We start from the raw sequence: 27,570 nt of genomic DNA on the forward strand, positions 1-27,570 counted from the left end.
CCTACCAGCCTGTATGTCCTGATTTATTTTAGGAAAGGAATGGCATTTCATTCGCCTTGCATCCTTTCTGCTGTAACATCGTTTCATCTATTGTGCCTCCTAAATAACCTCTTTGTGTCGTATTTGACAATCTCTTGTTTCACCAAAGGACAATACAACAATGGAAGATCCATCTAAAGCAAAACCTCCCAAAAAATAAAATAAAGTACAGCATTAACATTGATACTGCTCTCACTATTGAAGCTTCACTGTCACCAAATTCTTAAAAATCCCATGCAGTGTTTGAATGTATTTTTTTTTTGGCCACACTTCACAGTCCTCGCCACTGGGTGATGCTGTTACACAGCTACAACATTTACAAGGTGACACACCAGAACAGTCACTCTTTCATGGTGAGTTTTTACAGGTTTGCCAAAACAAAACGTCAACAAAATCATAAAATTAAAGTTTGTCTAATTAACAAGGGGGGAAAAAACGTTCAAAAGTTTTGTTTGATTTCTCTTTAAAAGCTCAATTTAAAGATTAAGACAGCATTTAAATATTGTTTCATGAGCTCAGGCCTGTTTGTGGCGTTGTTTTTTCCTCTTTATCTTATTGTCGTTAGGCCAAAGTGCCACTCAATTGATACTCTGGCGCTCCCTGCTGGTCAAATAATATAACTCTACCATGGTCGTGACTTTCAGTTTTATTTGACTTTTCTACCCTTGACTTCCCTTTTATTGTAATTCTTTATAAACCATGTTTTTAATTCATTAAGATCAGTGCTTCACAATCCAATCTATTTACAAGATGTAAAAATAAAAAATATATATGCATTTATACAGAATATATGTGACATATGAACCTAAAATATTTGAGTATATTTTCTGGTAAAATAAAGTTTATGTTTGAACCTCAAATATAACAGCTAAATAAGTCTTTAGGATTTATAAACGGAGTGTTATTTTTTTCATAATAAAAAGCTCCTACTCATATTCATGGGTATAAATAGCGACTGGCACCTGTCTAAATTAATTGTTTTTCTTTCAAATGGGTATTGTCACGAGTCTGTATTATGATCCCAACCCCGCCCTGGATTGTTGACACACTGACCCCCCCCACCCACCCCCTTATACACACTCCACTTCCACTCCATGGAGAAGTCATATCTGGTGTCAGCGAGACGGTCCCTCCCTCTGATGCTGTCTCAACGTGTAGCACAATAATTAACCAGCAGCTGAAGCACCAGAGGCTCAGCTCTTACCACATGCACTGTACTCTGGACCTCTCAGAGAACTCACACACTAGCCAACACAAGTCAAACATGTCATAAAAAAAACCCGTCTACTGATAAGAGGCTGAATGACAAAGCAGGTAGGACTTTCTTTTATTTTTGTAAAGATTGAATTAATATAAAATATGCTTTAATGTATGGAACATGTGGACACACACGAGGTGATACTTATGGAAATAAAAAAGATGCTTTGACAGGTAAAGAAAATATGTTGTATTAAAGGTATATATTTGAATGTTTAAGTTGGATTCAAATCTGAGACAAAAGTAGAGAAAGTCTGGAAAGAGATACTGGGTGTGTCGTGTGTGTTATTTTTTGCTTCTTTTCCCCCTTGGCTGTGTTTCTCTGGCTCACTGAGTTGTTTTAACGTTTTCAAACCTCACGAGCTGCTTCAAATAAACACTGATCTGTCCGATCTAAATCTCTAAAAGTGTTTTAGAGTTGAGGGAATGTTGTTGGTTCTGGTTTGGGTAACATCTAATTGAAGTGATGTTTGAGTTTAATAGTAAATTTACTTTTACTGACTCTTAACTCTTAACTTAAATGTAAATACGAGGGATAAAACAAAGTAGTTGCTGATACTATGAGTGATAAACAGTGCTTTACTAGTTATTTGTTACCCTCTTTTAAGTTTGTTTCACTTTTTATTTCAATCTTCTGCAGTGGCATGTTGTTCTGAAAGAGCTAATATGTGCGTGTTGAGACACGAAAAACTGAAAGTACAAGTCTCGCTCAAGCCTTCATTAAAGCAGCAGCGCAGAGATTTAACAGTTCAGTAAGTTCTTTCACTACTTCTCACTTTAACAATCATTGTCATTATTGAACCTGCGTTTGTGTTTCTATGTTATTGTGCAGTTTAAGAGCTTAAATTAAAGGAAATAACAAAATAATTCACCATTGTTTCAAGAGTTTAACATCATAGCTTCTGAAAGAGAGTTTTATATAATATATATATCATACAGCATAAGTCTTGCATTTTCTGTTTTTAAATCTCATTTTCGTGAAGTAAAAAATACATAAAGCTGATGATTGACCAAAGAAGTAAATATTGTTCCCATCGTGGTTGAATGGGGTGAAAAAGAGCGAAAAGAGATGAGAGGAGAGAGAAGGCGGGAGAAATGAGTTTGACAAACATATCAACATCAAATAGTTTTGATGGATCTTTTGAAGGGATTTGTGTTTTTTTTTTTTTTTTACTTTACTGTCCATTTAAAAGGCAGATGGAATGTTTTTGTGGTGACCAATTAATTACTGTATTTTTAATATAATCCACTGAGGAAGACATTAGTTCTTACCAAACACTGATGCAAAGCATCATTAAACTACCAGAAAAGAAAACGATAGATTGATTTAGCTTTGAACAGTAAATTTTGTTCACTCACCTTTGATTTTATAAATACATACGATGCTACATTTAAGTTATAGGTGATCGATTCAACGGTTGAGAGAGAGAAAATAAAAAGTGCTGGACGTAAACCTGGCATCAATGTACCTGTGCTGAGACAATAGAGACGGCAGCGTAAAAAAGTGTATTCAGAAATGTTACAAAAGCTTTTAGAGGTTACAAAAGTAGATATGCACGACTTCTTTTTATTGTATTTGGATGTTTTACTGCTGTTTCGTGAGAAGAAAAGTGATATTTTAAGTTTTTTTTAATGTTGTTAATGCAACACCTGCGGCTTACAGACAGGTGCGGCTTATATGTGATAAACTTTATTGTTATTCTATTAATGTAGTTTGTGTTCCATATATTCAGGTTATTCCTATAGTCCTACAGCATTGAGTTACAGTTAGTGGATTTAAAATAATGTTGTTAAACTTGCTTCAAACTAAATAATTCTTATCCTCTCTTTTGAGAAAAAAGATGCAAAATTTTAAATGTTAAAAATGCAAAATAAATTAATAAAATGTCAGATATTGAGTCCGGGACAAAAGATTTGGATCAGTAAAGAGGGCCAGACTTCACTCTCGCCACAAATCTTCTCCATTGTTAACCTCTTATTAACCTTTGTCTGATGTCTTTTCAACCTGCTTATTACACTTCAGCAGGAAGTTACCACCTCCCTGTAGAGTCGCACCTCACGTCTTCTCACTGAACTAATGGCACCTTTAAATATCTGCTGCATGACACCTCACATCATGTTACTACACGGTTGTGATTCATAATTGTGAAACTATTGATTTAAAAAAAAAAAACAATCCTCTGTCTTGCTCAGAGGGGGGCGTGGTCAGCCACTGAATACCTGAGATGTTTGTCAGATGGACTGCGACTCGCTTGAGGAAAAAGTTCCTTTAGACTCCCGTGTTGTTTTTAGCAGACGGAGATGAATCGGGAAAAGCCACGTGGAAAAAACACAAACTGCAGTCTGTGACCAGAGGATAAGCACATGCTGGGAGCTACACTGTCATCACTGGTTTCTGGGTGGAGTACTGTTATTAAATGGCCTGGAAACAGAGTGAAAGAGTGTTGTGGAGAGAGAGAGAGAGAGAGAGAGAGAGAGAGGGAGTGAGAGAGGGATAAATATAACAGAGAAACATCAGAAGAGAGAGCGGAGTAAGATATTTAAAGCTCAGAACAAAGAAGCGGAGAATTTAAGCGCGGAGAAGAGGATGGTATTCTGCACTAGGTTACCACATTGACAAATATCGTAGTATTGTGTTAACTTGTAATAGTCGTTTGTTTTTTGTCTGACACCAGGATGAACAACACCAGTCATTCTTCTGTGGTCCAGGCAGGAGACGGACGGATGCTGTCCAGGTGTGTACGTAGAGTGATCGTTCGACCTTGTTGTTTTTTGTTTGGTGCTTAAGGTCAGGTTGATTCCAGGGCGGAGTTCCTCTCGCTGCTCAGCACCTACAACTGCTTCCTGAAGGACCAGAAGCAGCTTCACCTGAACTTCAGTCAGGTGCGTGGTTGTCACTCGAAGAAAAGGGAAGTCCTCTGAAAGAAGCGTTCTCTTCTAAACAGGGTAAGGGTTCCGAGGTGATCGTGGAAGGGTTCCTCAACATTTCCTGGGGAGTACGAAGACCCATCAGGCTGAAGATACAGGATGAAAAGCAGATGCTTCCACCTGTGCCTCCGGTTGCAGCTCAGCCCGCGAGTCCACTCAGTCCCCTTGCAAACAAGAGGTGCGTGAACTACAGTTATTTATTCATCGAAAACTGTATTTATTAGCAATTATATACATTGTAGCTCAACCATTAAATTAATTTTCATTTTGAATTTTTATTAGTCCTTTTAAACAGGTACATTTATGTGGTTTAAGGTGCATTGAAAATACTTTATACATGAGTTTCTGTGCTTTCACTTTGTGATTCCCCTTTGCATTCACCCAGCTTATGAACTCAGTCATGAGGCTGTCACAAAATAAATCAAGCATGAAGCTACAGCAACTCAATTCTGATCATTCTCCATCCACTTTTCACATCAAAAAGACTGTTTTATGATACGTTTAACTTGGCAATTATACTTAGAATAACAAGCTTTTTTATTTTTTATTTTAAAAGCATTATATATGCACATTTGACAGGTTTTTACTGGAGAATTTAACTCTGGCATCTACTTTTCTGTCACCGCTTTCAGTCGCATCCACTGGTTCCATCCTTGCTGCACTCTCTTCTTCACCTTCCCTGATCTCTGCCATGAACTCTAGATCCGAGAATTACTCACTTCTACTCTTGATCCTGCTTCCTTTTTGTGTTTAAAGCGAGTAAAACACAACCAAACGCTCAACACCTATGAACAAATACACATAAATAACAGCAGTTTGTTTTTTGCTAAAATTAAAATATTGTAACATTACATCTCAGTTAAATTTGCAAATATAAAGAGAGCATGTTTATGAAGTAAATCTCAAACAGATATACAAAGCTCCACACAGACTTACAGACTAGCTAGCAGCATCAAAATAATGATAATCATTCAATTAAAAGGCTGGTGATAAATTCAATAAGCATGTGTTTCATAATAATATAATTCAACTCTATATAGTGTTATTTAAAGTGTCAGATCATAACATTTTACAGTTTAACCCTTGTGTTATCCCAGGGTCAAGGTGACCCAAGGCCTGAAACTAAATGTGTTTGTTGTAAGTAAGTAAGTAAGTAATTTATATTTGTAGAGCGCTTTGTTTTGTCAAGGTGAATGACTTCCACTACTCCATATGTATTTCTTGAATCCAGTCACATTGACCCAAAGGTAACACAAAGGATACAACAAACACATTTATTTTAGGGCCTTTGGGTCACCTTGACCCTGAGATAACAAGTAAGACTATATTGGAGAAAAGTAAACACATAGTGTGACTGGGGCGAGTGAAAGCGTTCAGGCAGAAACCTTGACCAGAACCAGACTCGATGGTGACAGGAACATAAGGAGCCGGATATAAGTCTGCGCTCTCTGAGTACTTTTGTAATTTGCTTGTTTTGCTCGAGATATTTGGGTAAAGCAGGAAAACAAATGTATTATTTCTTAATGTTTTTCAAGGAACCTGTTTGTCCTGCAGGGGGATGAGCAGATGGGGCGAGTACACGGACCTTCATCACATAGACGAGATATCGGAGACAGCACAAGAATCCATTCCTAATGCGCCTCTGCCAGGTTTACCTCATAGTTTACCTTTTTAATGAATTAATGTTGATATTTGATTAAGTTAAATAATGCTATGTATATAATAGATTTAATTTGTATTCTATTAATGGTTCAAAAGCTGAATTAAGTCAGAGGAGAAAAGCCATTTTTAATCTCTATATTTGTACTTCTTGTTAGCTCCTATTTATGAGACGGTCACCATGCGTCCGTTGAGGCAGAAACACTCGGAGTTGGAGGCGGAGTCCAACCTGTTCCGCTGCATGAGCGACGCCTCTCTGGTCAAGAGACGGACGCGTAAGTCGGCGGCACAGAGGGAAAGAGAGCGACAACACCGCTTTTCAATCAATGGACATTTTTACAATTACAAGGCAGGCTTTTTACACACCTTTCGTCACGACCACTGAACGTTACCGTCACTAACACAAACATTTCCTCTAGACTTCCATCTTCACCCCAAGTTTTGGTACGTCGACCAAAGTTCGGATTACAAGCAAATTGACGACAGACCAGGTCATTGAACAGCTGCTTCACAAGTTCAAGGTGAGAAGCATTAAGAGGAGGCCATGCTTTATTTATAAACGTCTTTTATTGGGGTTACATGACCAAACATTGTTATAGAATTCATAAGAAATTGAAATATTCTTTGTCTATTTAACACTGACGAACATACAATCTTTAATCCTAGGCAGACATGTTTTTTAAAAACATAAACCCTTACAAATCTTTTCATATTATGTCATATTCTAAATCATATTTCCCTTTTATTTACCTTAATTTTCAGTTATTTGTTTCCCTTTATACATCTTAATGAGGGTTTAACATTTGTTTCGATTGAAAATGTGTGTAAAAAAATAAATAAAAAATTCTGTGTATGCTTTATTATATTTCCAATGTGAGCTTGTGTTGTGTTGACATTTATTTAGATGTGAAACGTCTGAATAATGTAATAAAATGGTTAATAAAATTATTTAATTCTCTAGTATTTAGCTATTTAAGTCTCTACTAGTTATATAATAATACCTTCTCTGTTATTGTAGTATATGACAGGTTCAGTTGTGTAACAAAATACAGCACAGAGAAGAGAAGATGTCGAAGGCGACCAATGATCGAATCCTCTTTTTGACTGATGCTCTTGTTATTCCAACAGATAGAAAATGACCCTCAGGAGTTCGCCCTCTACTGTGTGCACCAGAGCGGAGGTGACATCTTCTCCATGACTGCATAAGTTTGTTCACTTCATCTTGAAGTGACGATGACTCACAAGTGTTTTTTCTTTCTTCCTCCTCCCCTTAAATTTGCTTCCAGAAAAGAGGAAGCTCAGCAACAGAGACCAGCCGCTGTGGGAACGAATACTTCAAGGTCCATCTGAGGACATCATGAAAATATTCTTGATGGACATGGACGAGGAGGAAGTCAGTGATGATGTGAGTGCAACAAATTCATACTGTCATTATTTTTTATCAGATGCCAAGACATTTAAATATGCTTTTTAAAACATAGTTATTTAAAACTTATTATACAAATTGGTCATTTTCTCATAACTGTTACAGTTTTTTTCTTTTGTTTGAAATTGCTTTAAGTCTATGGGGAATAAATGTTTTAATTGTATATTTATTTTATATTTAGAGGAAGCTGGGTTTCATCTTTCTTATATAAGTGCAACAAATTCACACAGTAGTGTCTACTGTCTCCAAAAATGTGACTCTGAAATTAAATTATTTAAAATCTATTACTGAGAACAATTATATCCATGAAAAACTCTTTTCCTCTATAAGATGTTACTCACCTGTTTTTTTCCCTTCTATTTTTTTTTGAAGGAAGGAAACTTTACTGTTATTTAAAACCTATTATAATATGTTTTTTTTTCTTTTTTTATGTAACTGACCTGTTTGTTTTTTTTCTTCTTATGTTTTTTTAAATGCCAAGAAATGTTAAAATATATATATATATATATATATATATATATATATATATATATATATATATATAAACTTTGATTATTTAAAACTCATTATAAGAAATGTTTCATTTTGTCACAACTGTAAAATCTGCGAGATAAAACATATTTTTCACATGTATTTTCTATTTTTTATAAAACAAACTTGCAAAGAAAGTCCAGAAATTCATACAGTAGTGTCTACTGTCTTGTTCAAAAATATCCAGTATGGACATAAAATAAATATTGTGTATATTTATTGGATATACTTGAAACTTGCTTATTTTAACACTTTAAATAATTAAACTTGTAACTGTTTTCTCTGTTGAGATCATGTTATTTTTATGCAACTGACCTGTTTTTCTTCTTTTTTTTTTCTACAACAGGTTGCGCAGTATCTCAATTTAGAACATCCCATCTTGGAGCAGGTTCTACTAAAACTCAGAGATGAAGAGAGCAGAGAGGTACAAAGAGTAATCCGCAAGTAAGTCTACTCTATGTGTCCAGTTGACTGCACACCTCTGAATGATTTATAGCTCGTCCATTTTGCCAAAGTTTTAGCTCTTAAGACAATTTGAGCTTCATCAGTAAGGACAGCCAGGATTGTTGATGCAAGTGAGAATCATAAGGTGATAACATTTTTGAAAATGTTCATTTTTCTGGGTTGACGTGTAGCTTTAACTCTGGCGGTGCATCATGTGACTTTTTGAATTGGTGATCCAAATAATGTTGAAAATCATGTTAAAGTCATGAGAAATAGAAAGAAAAAATAGATATACTGATTTCATTTGAGGTGATGGTAACTTCAGGACACAATGGAAATGTGACCAAAATGTAAAGCCTCCAAAATAAATGAAATGTATGGTATTTATGGATGACTGGCATGTTTGTGTGTTTCAGGTATCACCAACAACACAAACTCCTCTCCCACATACTGAACTCTAAATCGTCTCCTCACATTGAAACAAGCGTCTGACATCTGCGGAAATGACACTAAAATGAAAAACATCCAGGTTGTGATTTCCGATAATCAGCAACGATACCTTTTTATTTTTTTTATTTTGTTTTGTTTTCAATTCTGTCCGTCTTACTCTACTAGTGATGGGCTGATGAAGCTTCATGAAGCAGTGCCATTTCTTTAGAAGTCAGTAGGTGGCGGCATTTGTATGAAAATGATGTGATGTTTCATTAGAACGGCTGTTAAAAAAAAAGGGAAAATAGTGCAGAGACTTTCTTCTAGTGGACTCTGAAAATAATGACACTGCTTCATGAAGCTTCATCAGACCATCACTAGTTTGATCTCTAATGGGGCATAACAAGGGTCATAACTCGGTAATAGAAAACAAAAATAGAGTGATTTTAACAGTAACTAATGGACATGGTTTATGGTCAAAACATGGTATTATTATAGTTTGTCGAGCTTAAGGGTTAAACTATGCAACACAAAATCACTGGATCCATGATGAGAACTTAATGTTTCCTGGTCTATGACTGGCACTTTCAGCATCGCTGTTTGTTAAATACTTTTGTTGTTGTTGTTGTTGTAGAATAATTATTGTGCATAACTGTAAATAAACAATCTTTCATAATTATAAACAAGTTTGTCCTTCTGTTCAAAAGGTGTTCTCAGCCCTTTTCATTTATTTTGGAGTCAATACAATTTTTTTATTATTAATTTACTAATTAAAGAAATAATATTTTAAGAAGGAAAGCCCTTCCCATAGTTCTTATTTGTCTTTAAAAATGTTTTTTTTTTAAACACTGAACAAATAAATGACAAATTATGGTCACACATTTTTGTAGAAGGATAACACAGACTGTATCAGACACAAACCATTTTTGAGGTTAGTAATTCTGTTAATAAAATGATGGGGAAGATAATGAAACACATCTGACCTCTTTAATATATTGCTCGTTTTAGATGTAATACACAGCAAGAGAGCGTCACTTAAATGCAGACGCTTGTTTGCGTTATCACCACATGGTGTCGCTGTTTCATAACGTTTAAAATGTGCCTTGTTCCTGCTTAAAACCCTTTCGTTCATAGGGAAGACTACATTTTACAGCAAGACTTTGCTCAGATGCCGAGAAATGTAAAGAGATCTATTCAAACTTTGTTTACTTAAAACGTATTATAAGAAAGTGTCATTTGTCATATTTTTTTCAGTATTTATTTTTATATTTTTTCCTTTGGAATTACTCTGCATGATGTTTACCATGTAGTTTTATTTTTATTTTGTTGCTTTTTTAACGGGACCTGGACTTTATTTTTCTTAGGAAAGTGACAAACATTCATTCTAAACATTAGTCATCTGATTAAATTGACTCGTAATACCCAAACATTTTCAAACATAAATGATGTGATTTAAATAGTGGCAATTCAATATATCAGATAATACCATCCCTATAAAATTACTATAATATATATTCATGTGTATATTGACTTAATATTTAAAAATGAAAAAATAGTAACACATGAATAAAAAAAACAGTTTAAAGTAAAAGGATAGCTGGTCCAGATAAGGGGTTTGAACAATGATGTGCTACCTCTATATATTTATTTAATATTAGAAGAGAGTGCAATGTTTTTAGTCATGTCTTGTTGAGTTATTTCACAGTTAACCACAAGTGAATGAGTCACATGACTGCCATGTTTGTCTGTGGCTGAGACACGCTGGTGTTACAGCTCGTCTATGTCGCGTATACGTGATATTAACACTCTTAGTTGTGGTGAGTAGGAAAAAAAAAGATATCTCGGTACCTTCATAGAAACATTGCTAATAACATCAGTGTGTGTTTTTTTTTAAACTCTACGATCCCTCAGACGAGGCAGCAGCAGACAGCCTCAAATTATATGGCAGTGAACAACACTTTCCTTCGGCATGGCAAATGACAGAATTGTATCTAAACGGTGATGATGTATTACTGAGGCTTAGAGTTTCCACATGAGCAGAAGCAAAGTTATTTCAGGGCACTTGAGCAATGGAAAAAGAGAGTGAAGCGGCCTTTAAACTTTTAATTCTGGTTTAGGATGGATGTTAATATAGGCCGTTTAAGTCTACAAACTGTTTATTAAGTCCTTGTTTTTCTTTTACAACTGTGAGCAAAAACATGTTTATGTTGTCAACAATGACCACATGGTTTTTTATCCGGGATAAACCTTCTGTATCCTGTCAGTACTGGCTGTTCAGATCACAGAGTCACAGTGAGTCACAGGATTAAGATAGTGAAAAGTTATTTTCTGATTTGCGTCTCTAAGTAGCATCAGTGAGAAAAACCTTTGTTGTGTCATTGACTCAAAGTGTTTTCCCAATATTATGACACAATGCAAAGAATAAAATAAATACACTTAAAAAATTAAGTTCTTGAGATGACTTCTATAGTTGAGCGATTTTAGTATTTCCACAAAAAAAATGAATGAATCTGGATGTATTAAAAATACAAATTTGAAGCTATTATAATTTGCATTATTTGTCAAAATAAATATATATTTTCTAATTCTATATCGCACAACCATGAAAGATTCTAATTCTGATTATCCTCCCCATAATGTAAACAAAGAACAAAGGGAAAAATAACCAGAGTTAATTACAGGATTCAAAACGTTCCTTTTTTTTAAAAGATAGCTGCTGAAGATGACAAATCACACAAATGATGTTGAACTTTTTCCATGTTTATTAATGACAAAACCATATTCAATAACCTATGGTTGGACATTAATCAGTCATTTCTTTGATATGTATTCAACTCACTTATTGATATATTTGAACAATAAAACAAAAACAAATCCAATCTGTTAATTTAATTTTTTTTTTATAATTATACAAATTTGAGTATCCAAAATTGTTTTTCATTAGGCTACAAATTTAGATCAAGAGGTGATCTAAAAAGGTGGGTAGGACATTGAAAGGTTAAATGTAAAGAATACATGAGACACTGATAATCTAGTGGAAAATGTCTGCTTCATTAAACATTTATTGAGCATTGATGACCATTTTCGTGCACTTGTGTTGCTGCAGCTCGTATTTGTTTTTGCGAGGGTCGAATGCAACGTCGAAGCTGCACTGCAGACGCTGTGAATACAAGAAAATTACATGATTATTAAAAAACAAAACTTTCTCTCATGATCTTTAAATGATGCAGCATATATATTCCAGAAATACATATGCAGTGGTGGAGGTCATTCATCTTGACCCAGAGACAACACAAGGGATACCACAAACACATTTGTTTTTGGGCCTTTGGGTCACCTTGACCCAGCGACAACTCAAGGGTTAAGTACAATATAAGCCCCTACAAGAAAAAAAACATTTTTTTATTGGGAAAAAAATCTACTGGCAGCCAGGTCGTTGAAGGATTTAAATCTGGTAGCTGCAGAAACTCTGCAACTTGGTCTTGTTGTCTTCGACAAAAAGGTAACGGACAAAAATATTTGGCTGATGAGTGTTGAATGAGGGCTTCATTCTGGCCTTTATCTTTCACTGTTTTTCAGAGTCAGGTCACGGGGGCAGCAGCTCCAGCAAGGAGGGCAACACTTGACACTTCTAAAGAGAAGAGGTGACATGGCTACTTCCAAACGACCACGCTCCTCACTAGTGATGGTCTGATGAAGCTTCATGAAGCAGCGACATTATTGTCAGAGTCCACTAGAGCGTGGTCTCTTCTGTATTTTTCTTTGTTTTGAACAACTATTCTGACGAAAAATCACATCATTTTTAAACTGATGGCGCCACCTACTGACTTCTAAACAACATGACAGTGTTTCATGAAGCTTCATCAGCACATCACTGCTATGCATTGCGCTTCACCTTGCAATGGATTCATATTTGGGGGAGATATTTTTCATCCCTGCCGCTTCACACTTTTCCACCACTCCAGTAAGACCTGGTTATGGCCCGATGAAGCCAACAGGGCCATCTGCACAGGCAGTGACCCAATCTGGATAAGACTAAAATTGACCCGTCCAATGCCCTGACTGTGCCTATAAATTCTGTCCAAATAAGTTATAAACTGTCGAAGGAATCCAACCCTAGCTGGAAACCAGTCCTTACTTCTAGCAATGTGGAACAATCTGTGAATACTAAGCTCTGGCACCAGTCATACAAGCAACTAACAGCCACCCACAGATTCCCATAGGAACACAGTTGACTGCCACAAAACACACTGATTAGACAAACTCCCTAAACCCCCTGAAGGATCCTGTTGCTAAAAAACTGCGTTAAACCTACTATATAGACGTTGCTATCTCGCCTGCAGTTAATACAAAACTCTGCAGTGAGAATTCTGACCCGCTCTAGTAGAAGAACTTATATTTCAGCGATCCTTAAAACTCTTCACTGGCTGCCAATTTCTTTCAGGATCAATATTAAAATTCTGGTTCTTACTTTCAGAACTATTCATGGTCAGACTCCTCCTTACATTAGTGATCTGATCCAGCCTTACACCCCAGCTCCGGCTCTGAGGTCTGTGGATCAGAATCTACTGACGGTTCCTGAACATGCTTCCGGACCAGAGGAGAGAAATCCTTCAGGGCTGTTGCTCATAAGCTTTGGAATGATCTTCCTCTCCCTCTGTGTTTAATGGATCTACTGACTCCTTCAAGAAACATCTTAAGACATTATTATTTGCAGGATTTCCCCTGATTTTCTGGAACTCCTGTGTTTGTTTTATGTTGTCTTAGCCTTTTAGAATTTTTAAATCTGTAGGTATTTTTTAATTTTCTAATTGCTTTTGATTGTTCAAGCACTTTGTGACACTGGTCTAGAAAGGCGTCTTACAAATAACTATTACTTACTTACTTACTTACATTGAGTAAAGCAGTAAGTAGAATATCTTGTTGTGGGTCTCACAGAACATAAGACTCTTTTGCTGTCTTGAGGGTATGAATATTCTAGAACTTGAAGACGTTGTCCTGAGGTGGGTGATGGAAGTAACCTTTTTTTTAAATATTCATCATCCATATCAACCTCACATGTCGTTCATCCTTCTTTGTATTCAGAGGATCCAGTTCCTCTTTCTCATGGCTTCAAACGTGGGAATTCATGATGCTTTGCACTGAAATTATCTTCTGAGGGATTTGAAGGATGCCAACATATAATTGAGGTACATCATCCTCAAAAAAGAATGTTTGCGGCGGACGGTAGGATTTTCAATAACGTCTGTGCCTACAAATTATTTCCCAAAAAAACGAGACTGAATGAAAAAACAACAACTAATAGACTTAGATTATCCAAGGGGATCAAAAGAAAAACAACTGGACTGAGTGGAGTTTTGGGAAAACGATCGCAGAGGCTTCCTCTGAAGGTGCTGGTCTTTGGGAACTAGAATAGATCTTGCTAGTCATTGTGTTATCTCAGGATCAAGTTGACCCCGAGACAACACAAGGAATACCACAAACACATTTGTTCAGCAGAGACCAAACAAGGGTTAAGGACAAGGCAGAGGATCATTGAGGGGAGTTGGGATTAATGTGTGGGTCATAGAAACCCATCTGGGGTGTTAAGGTTAGGGTTGTTATCACCTCGAGAGGGTCGTTGACTCTCACTGTCAATTGGGTTGTGAAAAAAACCCTGATATATTATATATATTGATAAATTTTAACCATAGTGTTTTGATATTTAGCATTAATGTATCCAGTAACACTTTACTAAAAGTTGGGGGAGCTTTCAAATCATATTTTATAATAGTTATTTGATGCTTTATATTTCAATAAATTGTGTATAGAATTAAATAACTCAATATTTTATTGAACAGGCAGATATCACAGCGTTTGTTAATTTTTGTGTTGCTATTCAACTTCCAGCCACTAGATGGCTGCAGCCATTACGTCCTCTAAGGGTGAAAGAACAATGAAATCCTGCGAGATCCTGGGAATGACTGAGGACAAGAGGATACTAAAGCGGATGTTTGGACATATTCAACCAAAAGATAGTGAAACATTACAAGATGTCGGTAAAATTCAATGTATTCTAAAGCCAAGTTGTGCAAGTGTATCAAAAATATATATTGGATTGGATTGTGAGCTGAATATATTGTATCACTCTACTGTGTGGTCATGTGATGTGTGACAATAACATGATCCCATGTGTCCTTGTGATTACAAACAAAATGAAAATAGGTTTATTATTTACCTTTTTGGCCAGATTGCAGGTGTTCAAGTCATGATTTTCTGACTTCAGGCATTTAGTTTTAGCCAAGACGGCCTGAATCTTGAAGTGTATCATGTTGGTCACCTAACAGAAGAATAAAACAAACACAACTGTTACAACAAACTAGTGACTTGTTTTGTTGTAAGGAAAAGAAAACGTCACACACCTGCCTCTGAACGGACGTGGCAGAGAGCAACTTGAAGACTCTTCTGCCCTTCAGGTCCGAGTTGTAGAACTTCACTGCATGTTTGGCAGCGTCCAGAACCTGATCGGACTCAGGGTCGACTTCGCTCCAGCCGCCCAACAGAGATACCTTTTCTGTCAGGGAAGAATACATCTAAATGTTCAAATGTTGCCCTCAGCAAAATTAAGTATATTCAAGACTACTGTGAGTTAACTCAGTTTATATTTAAATTAAAGTATTATACTTTAAGTTAACTTTGGACTATATTTACTATACTTCAAAATGGCACACTGATGTATACTCAAGTATACCTCCATGTACAGTGTGCTGCTTTTTTCTTTGGGCAACTTTAATGTTGTGTTGATGCAGAAGTAGACAAATTATTGGAGTCAGTAATGGCCGACAAAACTGTTATTATTAGAGACACACATTGAACTTTTTAGTGTTGTGAAGCATTGGACTGTCTTAAGAATACAAAACAGCAGAAATACTTCAGAAACAGTGTCCTTGCATGTCTTGCATTTGTTGCTTTTGTGACAAAAATATTTTATGTTGGTCCAAACACGTGACATCTGGTTTGTTGCCATGTTCAGAAAACTTAAGTGCCTTGTGTGAAACTGTTTACTGTAGTGCAATTAACGATATTAGTTAATATAAGGTATAATATATTGGGTATATAAAAGTATATAACTAGTGCTGTGGAAGCATTGAGACGTATTGAGAATAGTATACTTAAGGTATCAACTATAGACTATAGAGAATATACCTAGTAGACTTTCTGTAAACTTAAAATCGAAACTTATTCAGATAAGGATCAATTTATTATACTTTTCTACGCTAAAAGAAAATATATATTAGTATACTTACTTACTTTACTTGAAGTACACACATTTTTGCTATGGATCAGATAACACCTTTAAGAGGTAGGTACTGTATCAACCCGTTCTTAACACTATTACACAAATATATAACACTATAAACACAAAAAAGAGTTTTCTATTCAAGGCTCTATATGTTCTCAAGGTATGAGCACAAACACAAAGTAGTATGAGTGCATGCCTGAACACTCCCAAAACAAACTCGAAAGTCACTTGGCTTGTTAACATCGGGCTACTCCTTTCAGTGCGTGACTCACTCTGTCCAACCAATCTGCAATTATTATTTTTGCCATTATGTCATTGCCGCCCTGTGACAAACCTTTCAAAAAAAGATCTCAAAATGTCCCTACAGTAGCAGTGAGGGCACTTTCTCATTGCTAATAACAACAAAATAAAATAATATATATTTTTATGAATATTCCTTAGACTCATTTTTAAAGTGGTTTGCCACATTAAATATACATATACACATATATACATATATGTATATACTTAATATTTATGATTAAGTATATACATATCTGGCTTTGCAAGAAGATTTTGTTTACATTTTTTGTTTTTAATTTCACAACACATTGTGAAAACATGAACTTTGTTAAGTTCAAAAGCAAGATCTAACATTAAAAAATGTAAGGTACGGTTGAGCAATTCCTAGCATTTTAAAACAATTTAGAAAGCAGAAGTGTTGACCTTGTAGAAGAATTCAAAGTATTAATAATACATCAATGCTTTGTTTAATTCATAACACAGCCTTGTTAACCGTCTTCTTCAACTATTTATACCCTCTTATCATTCACTGCTCAAAGAAAGACCTTTGTTTTTTTTTGTTTTTTTTTTAAAACCCATCCATATCCCCCTCCCCTCTTCTTACCTGGGACGATGGGATCTTCTGTGGGTTCATCCCCCAAACACAGCTGGACAACAGCAACGCACATCACCACCGACAGCAGGAGTCTCATCTTTGCTGGCTTGAAAAGGGCTCTTGAATGTTGTGTAAAAAAATAAAAAAGAAAAAAAGATGTTAGATAAGCTTAACTGAAGCTGTTAACAAAGTGATTCGATCACTGTTATAAAACTGAAGCTTAAAACAAAGAGTCAAGAGATGCAATAGTCACCTAATGTTTGTTGAGTAGATCCCGGCGTGAGTGAGGCTGTGAGTGTGTGGATCAGTGGGCGTTCAACATTTTAAGCCCTGGTTTGTTTAACAGGTCAGCAGAAGCCACGCCCACTCGCTGACTGGCAGAGCGAGGATTTAACTCAGTGGTGGCTTTGGGGTGTAAAAGAGGGAGTGTGTGTGAGAGAGAGGGAGACGTAAATGGGGATAAGTGTCGGCTGAGTGTCGATATAAGCTTTTATATGTGTCTATCCGTTGACATCTGTGTGTGTGTGTGTGTGTGTTTGTGTGTGTGTGTGTGTGTTTTCTATCTTGCCCATTAGTCGAGAACTGCACTTTGTGGTGACACGACTCCAATGTGCTGGTTCAAATCTGTTGGCAGGCCCTGATTTCAAGCACAAACAGAGCCTGGCGATTCACATCAACATCCTGTCCAGATCTTTTGTTCGCAGCAGAACATTAGTCATTGCATGCTCGAGCCTTTTAATCACCCGTTTGAATGACACACTGATGGACGTGGAGGATAGTGTTTTAGTGTGCTTTATTTTGTGAAATGCAAATCAGTGCTTTTAGATGCACTGGTGAAAGATTTATTGATGGCTTCAGATTGATCGAGGAAAAAATATTTAATAACAACCAGAAGAGGAAATAAGCGAATAGAACGATATTAATCAACAGATTCTCGCATGAGATATAAATTTAGGGTGCTACTGCTGCACGGCAGGAAGGTTTCAGGTTCCAGTAGTAGTTAATGTTTTGTGTGCTTAGGTGGGTTTGGTCCAGGCACTCCAGTTTCCTCACACAGTCCAAACATACAGAGGTCGAGTGAATACTCAAAATTGTCCTCATGGTGTGAGTTAGCCCTGTGACAGGCAGGTAGGAATCAGCTCAAGACCTCATTGACTGCAATTAGTTAATTAAAACTTAATTTAGTTAAAAATGTACTTACTTAAATTTACCTAATTTCCCAAAGAAGATCTCCAGAGGGATTAATAAAGACTATCTAATTTAAACTAAAAGATATAGACCCCGTAAATGGACTTTAACCAAGCAACAACATTTCTTTGTTTGTAATTATTCACCAATAAACCATTGAACATCACAATTATTGATTACGGTGGTGGTCAGTTATAAGAAGAGTTGACTTCACCTCAGCCTGCATTATATTCAAAGCCTACAAATAGTTATTTTTGGAAGGTGTGATCCACCTGAAGATATGGAAAATGTATTTTACAACATGATAGGGAACCCAGATCTAGCTGGACAGGAGGCAGAGTGACTCGACAAAATTCCATTAACAGTCCATTTATTTGAACGCAGCAAAAATTAAAGAAGACAAAGGACATCTTAACTTGAAATACAACATGGGAATGAAAACAAAGGTAGACATCTGCTACAGACAGACACAGAAATGAGTACGATGGCAGGGATAAAAGATGCAGACTAAAGATGAACAAAGTAGTGTACAATATTTTTTTAAATATTAGAAGAGGACATTTTAAGCGAACAGAGGATCAAACGAATCAAATGACAAAGGTAAGGCCCACATTCAAATAATAATAAAAACATGTTTTGCAGCAAAAAAATAAGAAAAACATAGAGATAAGTAGACTACAGATGATGCTAAAGATTAAGTAAAAAGAAGCTACTATGGGGACACCAGTTACTACTACTACTACTAATTCTACTAATAGTAATACTACTACTCCAATTTATAATAATAATAATAATAATAATTAAAAAAAAACAATCATACTACTACTACCACTTCTACTACCTATAATGATAATAATAATAATCTTAAAATTATGACGAAAAGTAATAATAATAATGTGAATACAACTTCTACTACTAGTTATACTATTACTACCACCACTACTACTACTACTACTTCTACTACTACTACTACCTATAATTATGATAATGATCTTAATATTTTACGAAAAGCATATAAATAATAATATGAATACTACTACTACCACTACTACTACTAGAACTACAACTTAAAGTAATAATAACACTACTACTACTACTACTAGTATATATTTTATGGAGTATTGTTTTGATTGTTTAAGCGCTTTGTGACCCTGGTCTGAAAAAGTGCTCTATAATTTAAATTACTTACTTAATAATAATAATAATAATAATAATAATAATAATAATAATAATAATAATAATTACAATAATAACAATCTAATTTTGTTTTTACGATTACTACTAATAATATTATGTATACAACTACTACTACTAAGAGTGCTACTACCACTACTACTACGACTACTACTACAACTTAAAGTAACAATAATAATAACATTAATAATAATAACAATAATATTAATAATCTTATTTTGTTTTTACGATTACTGCTAATAATATTATGAATACAACAACTACTACTACTCTAATAATAATAATAATAATAATAAGGGTTATTTTCTAGACACTCGAGGCCACTGAAGATCTTCATTTAGAACTGTAAAACACATTAAAACATAATTAAAACAAATTAATTTGGTATTTATCTTTCATTTTTCCCTCAATATAGTCTATATCCAGTGCTAAAGGCAAACATTGGGGGTAACCATAAACACATTTCAGACAAAATACCAACAATAACATAACATGCACATTATTAGATCGCTATAGTTAACTTAATGTATCACAATTAATATTTTTTTCTTCATATTTCTGTAAAACTGGTTGTTTCAGTAGTAGCTACTGTAAATAGGAAGAAGGTACACCGAAGGTACACTCACGCACATCTTTTGACTGCAGGAGTGCCCAGAGAAAAGTACCGTTTGTTCATTTTCAACCCAGACTTTTGATTCACCTGCCAGGTTATTTTATTGATGATTGTTCTGCACAACATTATTTATTTTTTCAGTCATTATTTGTAATTTTTCATTATTTATCTTTATTTGGCTTCATACTTAGATCATTCAACACATGCTATGAATTGTATTTTTATTTTTATTTTTTTCACCACACATGGTCTTCACCTCAGCTGATATTATTTGATGAAGGAAGCTGTTACTCAGATTTCCTTGTAAAAAAAAATCCCTTCACACAAACTTCAAAACCAACTGGTATGTCACTAAAAAGAGTAAATAACATAGAATTATTTTTAATTAAAGCATGTGAGCCATCATAAGGGTGCCCCAAGCCACAACATGTAGTCATACAGTTTCATTTTATCATGACATTTAACAATTACCGACAGTAACTTATTTACAAATGTAGCTGTTTTGTTGTTCACACGACAAGCAGGCTTCACATTATGTTGTTCTTATTTATTTAACACCTCAACTTCAGCACCATCTACAGTCGTGATTGGCTGATGAAGCTTAGTGAAGCAGTGTCATTACCATTAGATCTCGCTAGATGGCACTCTCTGCTCTATAATCTTCTATTGAAACTCCCATTATTTTGAAAACAGAGGCCGCAACCTTCCTGCCTCTAAAAATGACGACACTGCCTTATCAGCAGCACTTTCCAGGGTGTCCCTCGCCTATTGCTCATTTTGCCCGAGCTCTCTGTGACGTTTGCAGTCCAAAAAATGGACTTAAATTAACTTAATAAATAATTTTGTGCTCAAATTTGAGCTATTTGCTATTTTGTCTAGTTAACATGCAGGTTGGATGATCTCTTATTCTGAAAGAACAATAGCGCAGGGAAGACATGATTCATCTGGATTTGGTTCAATTCATTAAAATTTGATATATAAAATAAACTGGTGAATATTTTCTTGATTTAGAAAAAAAGGATTTTATTCTAATTTCTATTTATTTTTCCAAAAAGATGCACATCTATGCACGGCTTAAGAGTGACCAGCAGAGGGAGGCAACACTGTATTTCACGGCAACAGGTTTTTATACAAATTCCATTATCATAGGCAGATCTGAAAAAACCTTTCTAGTGAATTGACAGTTGAGGTGGGAAATTCAAGTTCTTACCTGAGGTTGTGTTTTTTTTTTTTTTTTTAAGATAACAGGCTTCATGTGAAATATGATATTAAAATCAATGGAAGAAACAAAAAAGTATTTCAGAGGCTCTTTACAATTTATGTGAATTGCATGCATACAAATTATCATTAAATAATCATCAATAAACAGCCAGAAAATCCGTTCCTAAAATAAAATAGATAGTAATAATGATTAATAAAAAATAAAAAACACTGGAGCAATGAGCGTGCATTAATATTCCAGAGGTTAAAAGTTAATTGCTTGGGAGAGTGGAATATCACCGGCAACCGATTTACTGCTTACACAAGCCTAAGCCATTAGTCGATTTAATGTGTTTACGTGACGTTGAATCCAAATGTAACTATGAGTTCCACTGCCACGATGACAAAGCAGAGTAAAGCCAGGATTAGATGTTGTTTAATTCAGGGTATATGTGTATTGTTTTACAATTATAGTTTAATATAATCTTCTTATTTACACATTTTCAATCGTGCGTCATTTATTTTCAATTAAATATTATTTTCAGTGTCAAAACCATAACAGTTTTATCTCAAGATAGTTTACAGATTAAACGAGGCATTGTCAGAATAGAGTTTGGCGACAGTGGCGAGGAAAAACATATAACAGGCAGAAACCTCAACCAGAATCAGACTAGTTGTGAATGGCGTTCTGCTGTGCTGGCTTGGTGGCCATACTTAATACTCATATTTAAAGTGCAAATGATGTTTGGATCCCGGACCTCTATTCTACTCATCAGTACGTGTCTGTTTGTGCAAAACTCTCAAGCCCCACCCACTGAAAACACTGTTTGTCTGGAGATGAAGTCTTGTTTACCATAACCACACACACTCTTCTTTGATTGGGGAAGCTTTGTCGCCATTCGTCATCAATGCCAGAAGTCTCAGCTGGCTGAAGGAGGGGTGGAGCCCATTTTTTACGTCATAACGGACTCCGCTCTCGTAACCTCTACTTTGCCGAGATTTACAAAAGGGGGCGGAGCTTACGAAGAAATAAATTCAAAACATGGTCATGATGAGAGATCTACTGCATCTTGTAAAAGAGGACTTCAACATTTGAAACATGTGAGTGACTCAGGAGAGTTTACACTTTAGGTGCCCTTAAATTATGTTGGAGTAAATAATTCACATTATATTAACAAAATACAATATAATATACTATATAGACTATACGTATGATGAACTTACATGTGCGCCAGTTGTTTTTCTTCAGTCAACTTGATTTGTAGAGTAATGATAACAACAATATTGGTAAAATATCTGTATTGATTGATTGATTAATACATTATCATGAATTCCCACATTTGGGACATTTGAGTACTAAATAAATAAATAAACAAATAAATAAATAAATAAATAAATAAATAAATAAATAAATAAATAAATAAATAAATAAAAATAATACATCAATAAACGTATAATGTTTTAGGGAGAGATAATTCAACTTTATATTATACATAGCTATCCTGCTTATCAACGAAAGTTAAATTAAAAACATCCAATTTAAAATAAATAAATTTCTTATGGTCATACTAGTACCATTGTCTAAATGGTGAAGACCGAAACGCTTCAGTTCTCGAATAAATGTAATGGTTTCGACGTATATATATATATATATATATATATAAATATATGTAAAACGAGAGCAGCTTGATCTTGTTTTTCCCAGGTTACATTCCTCAGACTTCAAATCCCTGTTTGTTCACAGTGTTAGCCCGCCCACTGGACAAAAATGACAGGCGCGTTGTCCTATCAGAACGCCGCGTTGCCTGTCTGGCTCCTCCCCCGACCGTCTGACTTTGTGTTCCCTCTCCTGCCCCGCTAGCTTGTTCCCAGCGTCCCGGTGGAAGAAGAACCGTCAAAACTGAGCGATTGGCTCCGAAAATATGGAAGGCGACAACATAATAATGCCAGCGTGAGTCGGAGGGAGACCCGCCAAGGTTTGTAATTTCTTTGAATGTATGTTAACGGAGTCCTTGAAGTAGTAGAATTGGCGGCAGGCAACCGGTGGGGGGCGAAAAGTTTATCCGGCTCAGCAACACCGGACCTGGACGTTTGTTTTCAACCCTCAGGGATGTCACTTTTATATTGTTTTTAAAGCTTATTCCTCCGTTTCATCGTTTATTTTGAGTCAGTATGTGTTGTCAATGTCTCACTTTTGCGCCCAACTTTACTGAAAGAAAGCTGTGTTGGTATAGCAACGAGTACACATGTACAACTACTGTAGTACTTGTCTCAGTAGTACATCGATTTATCTCCATGTTTTTATCTTTTTAGATGTTTGAATGTTCAGGTTTTAGTCATTTATACGTCCAATTAAAAAGGAAACATAATTTGAAATAATAATAATAAAGTAATATAATGTAATGTATATAATATAATGTAATATAAAATTGGTGATTTTGTATCTGTCAGAATATAGATTTACGTAAAAAAGTACACTAATTCGAAGCACATTGTCAGCACAGTAACAATGACTACTTTTTTTTTATATTCTTCAAATTATAATCCTTCAATGACAACTACAAATTGAGTTGACCTTGTTCAAATAATTGTTAAGATACAAGGTTCAGTAAAAAAAGGGATACGTTTTTATTGGTTAAAAAAAAATTAAACTAAAGTAGCACAATAGTCGACTGCTTTAAAGAGTACTCCTCTGGTAAAACGGCAAATATATATAATACGGTGAACCCTTGTGTTATCCCAGGCAGACAGACAACAAATGTGTTTGTAGTATCCCTTGTGTTTATTCTGGATCAAGGTAAACAACCTCCCTGGCTTCCATAAATACATATGCAGTGGTGGAGGTTGTTCACCTTGACCCAGAACACAACACAAAGGATACAACAAACACATTTGTTCTTAAGTCCTTCGGGTCACCATGACCCCGGGATACCGGAAGATTATATTATCATAATATTGCAGCTCATGTCTTCTGGAGAACTTCTTCTCATCTTCATTTAAATGTTCTTTTTATTCGACCAGCTTCTTTTTTTTATTGCCCCCTTCTTAGTGTTAAGTGGACTTAAATGAGGCAAACTCTTTTCTGGAGTTAAATCCAACTGAGCCAACCTGCGTCACGTTTTGAATGCGCTTTGCTTTTCTCTTTTGTTTGCTGCATTCAACAAGAGATGGAAAAAGCAATCCCTGAACAATGTTTACAGCTCCAGCATTTAGTCCAAACTATTCTTAAAGGCACATTAGTTTCTCATACTTTCCCTGTTTGCATTCATAACTGCACTATAATCATAGTAATCGGGTATCCTCGTCCTGCAGTCTGCAATTATAAGCCAGTGGAGTGGGCGACAGTGGGATGAGGTCCCACTACAGATGTGCATTCCTGCAGTCAGTGAAGTGATCAAACCTTTAAATAGAGCCCAACAGGAATGCAAACAGGCTGCGCTTGTGGAGAGGAGAACCCCCCGGGCTGTCTAAAAAAAAAAGTGGAACAAGGCCGAGCTGCTGGCTGAGAATGCACACACAAATTGTTGCTCTTTCTCTAATTTCTGTGGAGGGTTGCAATTTTAGACAAGCGGGCTGTGGAAAGGTCACGCTTGGGATAGAGCCAATGTTGTGTTGCTTAAAGGCAACCTCTAAGTCTCGGATCTTGGTGCTCTTAACCCTTGCGTTATCTCAGGGTCAAGGTGACCCAAACGCCTCAAAAACAAAAGTGTGTTCTTTTTCAGAAGCAACACAAGGGATACTACAAACAAGGGTTACTTTGACCCTGAGATAACACAAGGGTTAAAATCTTTATCAGTTATACGGGTCTGTATTTTAAAACAAGAATCTGGAAAGACGATATGGTATATTGAGATATATTGTTATACTGTAGGAACAAGCTTATATTTCCAATATTGTCCAAGTACTTGACTCCTGTGTTGCAGAATTTACAGACCATGTGACCCTTGATAAAATATGCCCATCTATCAGCTTAAAAGCTGCTGGAGTCTACTGTATCCTCTCGTCCTCAGTTAAGAGTCTTGGAGGATTTCATTGAGGCTGTATTTTTTATTTTTTAACACTACTTTTGAATATTAATACATTATTGGGCAATAATGCAATGAATGTATCAATGTTTCTATTTCACAATACTTTTCAGTTCTTATGCCTTATTTTAAATTGAACTAAGCTTCATCCTGAATTGTATTTATTATTACTTTTAATCTACAATTTCTATTTGAATGATTGTGAAGTTAAATAGTGGCTCACTACAGAAGTCAATGGCTTCAATGGGTTGATACCTTCTAGCTACAGGTAAGTTTAGCATCCAAGTATGAATCAAGAGGACTTTTGATCAACAAAGTAAAGTCTTATGCCATGATTTTCAGTGGTAAACCGATAACATACAAATAGTTTTTACTAGGACAACAGCAAACTCTAATTTGTGTCAATAAAGATGATCTTAATACGTTATATTTAACTCTATTTAGAACAAAAAAAAATAAAGACAGCGGTATTCATTTGAGCTATCATCACGAGACTCATTCACACTGTGAGTGGAACAATCTGTTTGTACTTAAAACCTCACATTTTTCATAAACATATGGCCACGGCCGATTATGATCTTTTCCGTCTTCACTTTATTTTCCAGCAGTTTTAACATCCCATCAACCCTCCTCTCAGTTTTAGAAAACTACTATTATTCACTTTCCCCCGTAGCGGTGCCTGATACCCTGCAGACAGCTCTCCTTGGCACCCCAATCACTCTGCTCCGCGTCTAGCCAAAAACCACATGTGCATACACGTACGCACAAGCGCACACATGCTGGCTCCATATAGACAATCACGCACTCATGCTCGCGCATAAACACACGCACACAATCCTCTGCCTTAGCACGTATGCACACGCTCGTACATAAACTCTGTCCAAGCCTTCATATTCTTGACTCGGCGCTCGTATTTCACTAGACACTCGCAGAAGGCCCACGGCAATCAACTTTAAATTAGAGAGAAAGCGGCTCCAAGAATTAGAGTCCAGTGTGCCAGGTCTGAGGCCCTACTTTTCTTTTTGTGCGTGTGTGCGTGTGAGTGAATACATAAAACAAAACAAAAAAACGGGACAGTTTTTGATATTGCACCAACTTTGAGGGGCCTGCAACAGGGTACATTTTGTTTCACTGTCCATGAATTCTACCCCACACTTTTGGCTCTGTTGTGGATTTTCCTTATTAAATTTCTGCAAAAGTATAAATCCCAACCAGCTTTGTTTAGCCCTGCATTTTTCCCATGATATAAATAATGTGCCATTTTTGCTGTGATGTGAATCCTCCTTATGCTTCTGCCTTTGGATGTTTAATATATTAGAACTGGATGGATCATATAATTATTGTATTCTTCATGTCTCTTTGTCTCTCAGAAAATCACAGTCAGAATAATTTCTATTGTCATTATCAGTGGATTGTTCCACCAACTAGGAATTTGCCTATAGGTACATATGTGCAACATTAAACATGAAAAGAATGACATTTTAACCATAAATATCTGCTCAACAAAGAGATAAATAAATAACAAATGAGAAACTGTAAACATTAAACAGTTAGGGAAAACCATAAATAAATGTACTTCAAATGTTTAAAACTTTAAAGATTAAGATCAAGTTTGTTATTAAGTTTGGACTTAATTGAAAGTTAAACAAGTACTCTTGTCCCATCCATGCAAACACTATGTAAAAGATAGTCTTTTAGCATTATCTTGATTTTCTTATTTCTTCCCTGGGACCTCAAACGGAAGGCAGTCCGGTTAACTGGTGCTTGACCTGGCAGATTAAAGAGTCAACCGCTGTGACACATAGTTATTCTACTTAAAGAGAATTAATGGCGTTTCAGATTCAAGACACTTAACAGGAATCTCATAATTGACTATACTATACAGTGAGTCTTAATGATTATTTACAGTGTTTAACATTGTAAATATGGACTACTCTGTGAAACGCTACCTTTTTCAGAATATTATTACCACTCAAATACAATTATTATAATATAATTAAAATAATAAATCTATAAAATTAAAGATGTGATTCAGATTTATACTATTGTTTTCCTAATTAGGTCAATAGTTGTGTTTTAACTATCCACGACCTTTGGTGCAAACATAGTCTGAATACTAAATATGTCTCTGGTCGCACCATTTTCACATTGCAGTACAGCAAGCAGGGCACTATTTTAGACGAGTCATACATAATTGACTTGCTTGTCTGTTCCAATCATGCAAGTGTTATGATGGAGCAGTAAGTCCTGTGTAGTGAAAGTAAAACTTATTACCGTAATCTTGCTATTTTTGTGACTGAAAAAGCAAGTCATTTGTAAAAAAAATGTCTCCTATCGTCACCGTGTTTATTTTTCCGGCAAAAAGGTATAACAGCCATGTGAAGGGACTCTGGCAATTTTTTTTAAAGCCCAATAGTATAATAAATAAGTACATGTATATGAGTGATAATCGGCACGCGTTACTTTAATGTAATGAAT

The 27,570-nt window shown here is 35.6% G+C and overlaps 3 protein-coding genes across 4 annotated transcripts in view; 2 read left to right on the top strand and 1 right to left on the bottom strand.

The window, feature by feature from the left end:
- The first annotated feature begins 1,201 nt into the window (after positions 1-1,201).
- rassf6 (Ras association domain family member 6) lies at positions 1,202-9,399 on the top strand. Of its 2 annotated transcripts, XM_087791370.1 has the most exons (12): positions 1,202-1,353; positions 1,937-2,048; positions 3,972-4,031; positions 4,101-4,179; positions 4,242-4,402; positions 5,779-5,873; positions 6,042-6,232; positions 6,303-6,404; positions 7,012-7,063; positions 7,170-7,288; positions 8,187-8,284; positions 8,701-9,399. In XM_087791370.1, the coding sequence occupies exons 2-12, from the start codon at positions 1,963-1,965 to the stop codon at positions 8,774-8,776; spliced, it is 1,119 nt and encodes a 372-aa protein (XP_087647496.1). In that variant the 5' UTR covers positions 1,202-1,353; positions 1,937-1,962; the 3' UTR covers positions 8,777-9,399. The 2 variants fall into 2 exon arrangements, with proteins under 2 accessions (XP_087647496.1, XP_087647498.1); XM_087791372.1 differs by lacking the exon at positions 1,937-2,048.
- A 2,058-nt stretch (positions 9,400-11,457) lies between these two features.
- LOC148079710 (cystatin-11) lies at positions 11,458-17,188 on the bottom strand. The gene is made up of 5 exons (XM_087792531.1): positions 17,126-17,188; positions 16,882-16,991; positions 15,115-15,266; positions 14,931-15,032; positions 11,458-11,873 (listed from the first exon to the last, which is right to left on the bottom strand). The coding sequence occupies exons 2-5, from the start codon at positions 16,967-16,969 to the stop codon at positions 11,775-11,777; spliced, it is 441 nt and encodes a 146-aa protein (XP_087648657.1). The 5' UTR covers positions 16,970-16,991; positions 17,126-17,188; the 3' UTR covers positions 11,458-11,774.
- Positions 17,189-22,922: 5,734 nt separating this feature from the next.
- The window catches only part of il11ra (interleukin 11 receptor subunit alpha), a 29,390-nt gene continuing 24,742 nt past the window's right edge, over positions 22,923-27,570 (top strand). Inside the window, exon 1 of the mRNA XM_087791387.1 lies at positions 22,923-23,043. The gene's annotated coding sequence lies outside the window, so the exon portion shown is untranslated. The remainder of the gene's footprint in view (positions 23,044-27,570) is intronic.

The sequence above is a fragment of the Callionymus lyra genome, chromosome 5 (assembly GCF_982586985.1).
Source record: "Callionymus lyra chromosome 5, fCalLyr1.hap1.1, whole genome shotgun sequence".
NCBI classification, from domain to species: Eukaryota; Metazoa; Chordata; class Actinopteri; order Syngnathiformes; family Callionymidae; genus Callionymus; species Callionymus lyra.

Coding starts and splice junctions, on each gene's coding strand:
- LOC148079710 (XM_087792531.1), bottom strand. CDS start 16,969: ATGAGACTCCTGCTGTCGGTGGTGATGTGCGTTGCTGTTGTCCAGCTG. Junction 15,033..15,114: donor CCACGTCCGTTCAGAGGCAG/GTGTGTGACGTT, acceptor TTCTTCTGTTAG/GTGACCAACATGATACACTT. Junction 11,874..14,930: donor CCTGCAATCTGGCCAAAAAG/GTAAATAATAAA, acceptor TTGTATTCACAG/CGTCTGCAGTGCAGCTTCGA.
- rassf6 (XM_087791370.1), top strand. CDS start 1,963: ATGTGCGTGTTGAGACACGAAAAACTGAAAGTACAAGTCTCGCTCAAG. Junction 2,049..3,971: donor CGCAGAGATTTAACAGTTCA/GTAAGTTCTTTC, acceptor GTCTGACACCAG/GATGAACAACACCAGTCATT. Junction 4,032..4,100: donor GACGGACGGATGCTGTCCAG/GTGTGTACGTAG, acceptor GGTTGATTCCAG/GGCGGAGTTCCTCTCGCTGC.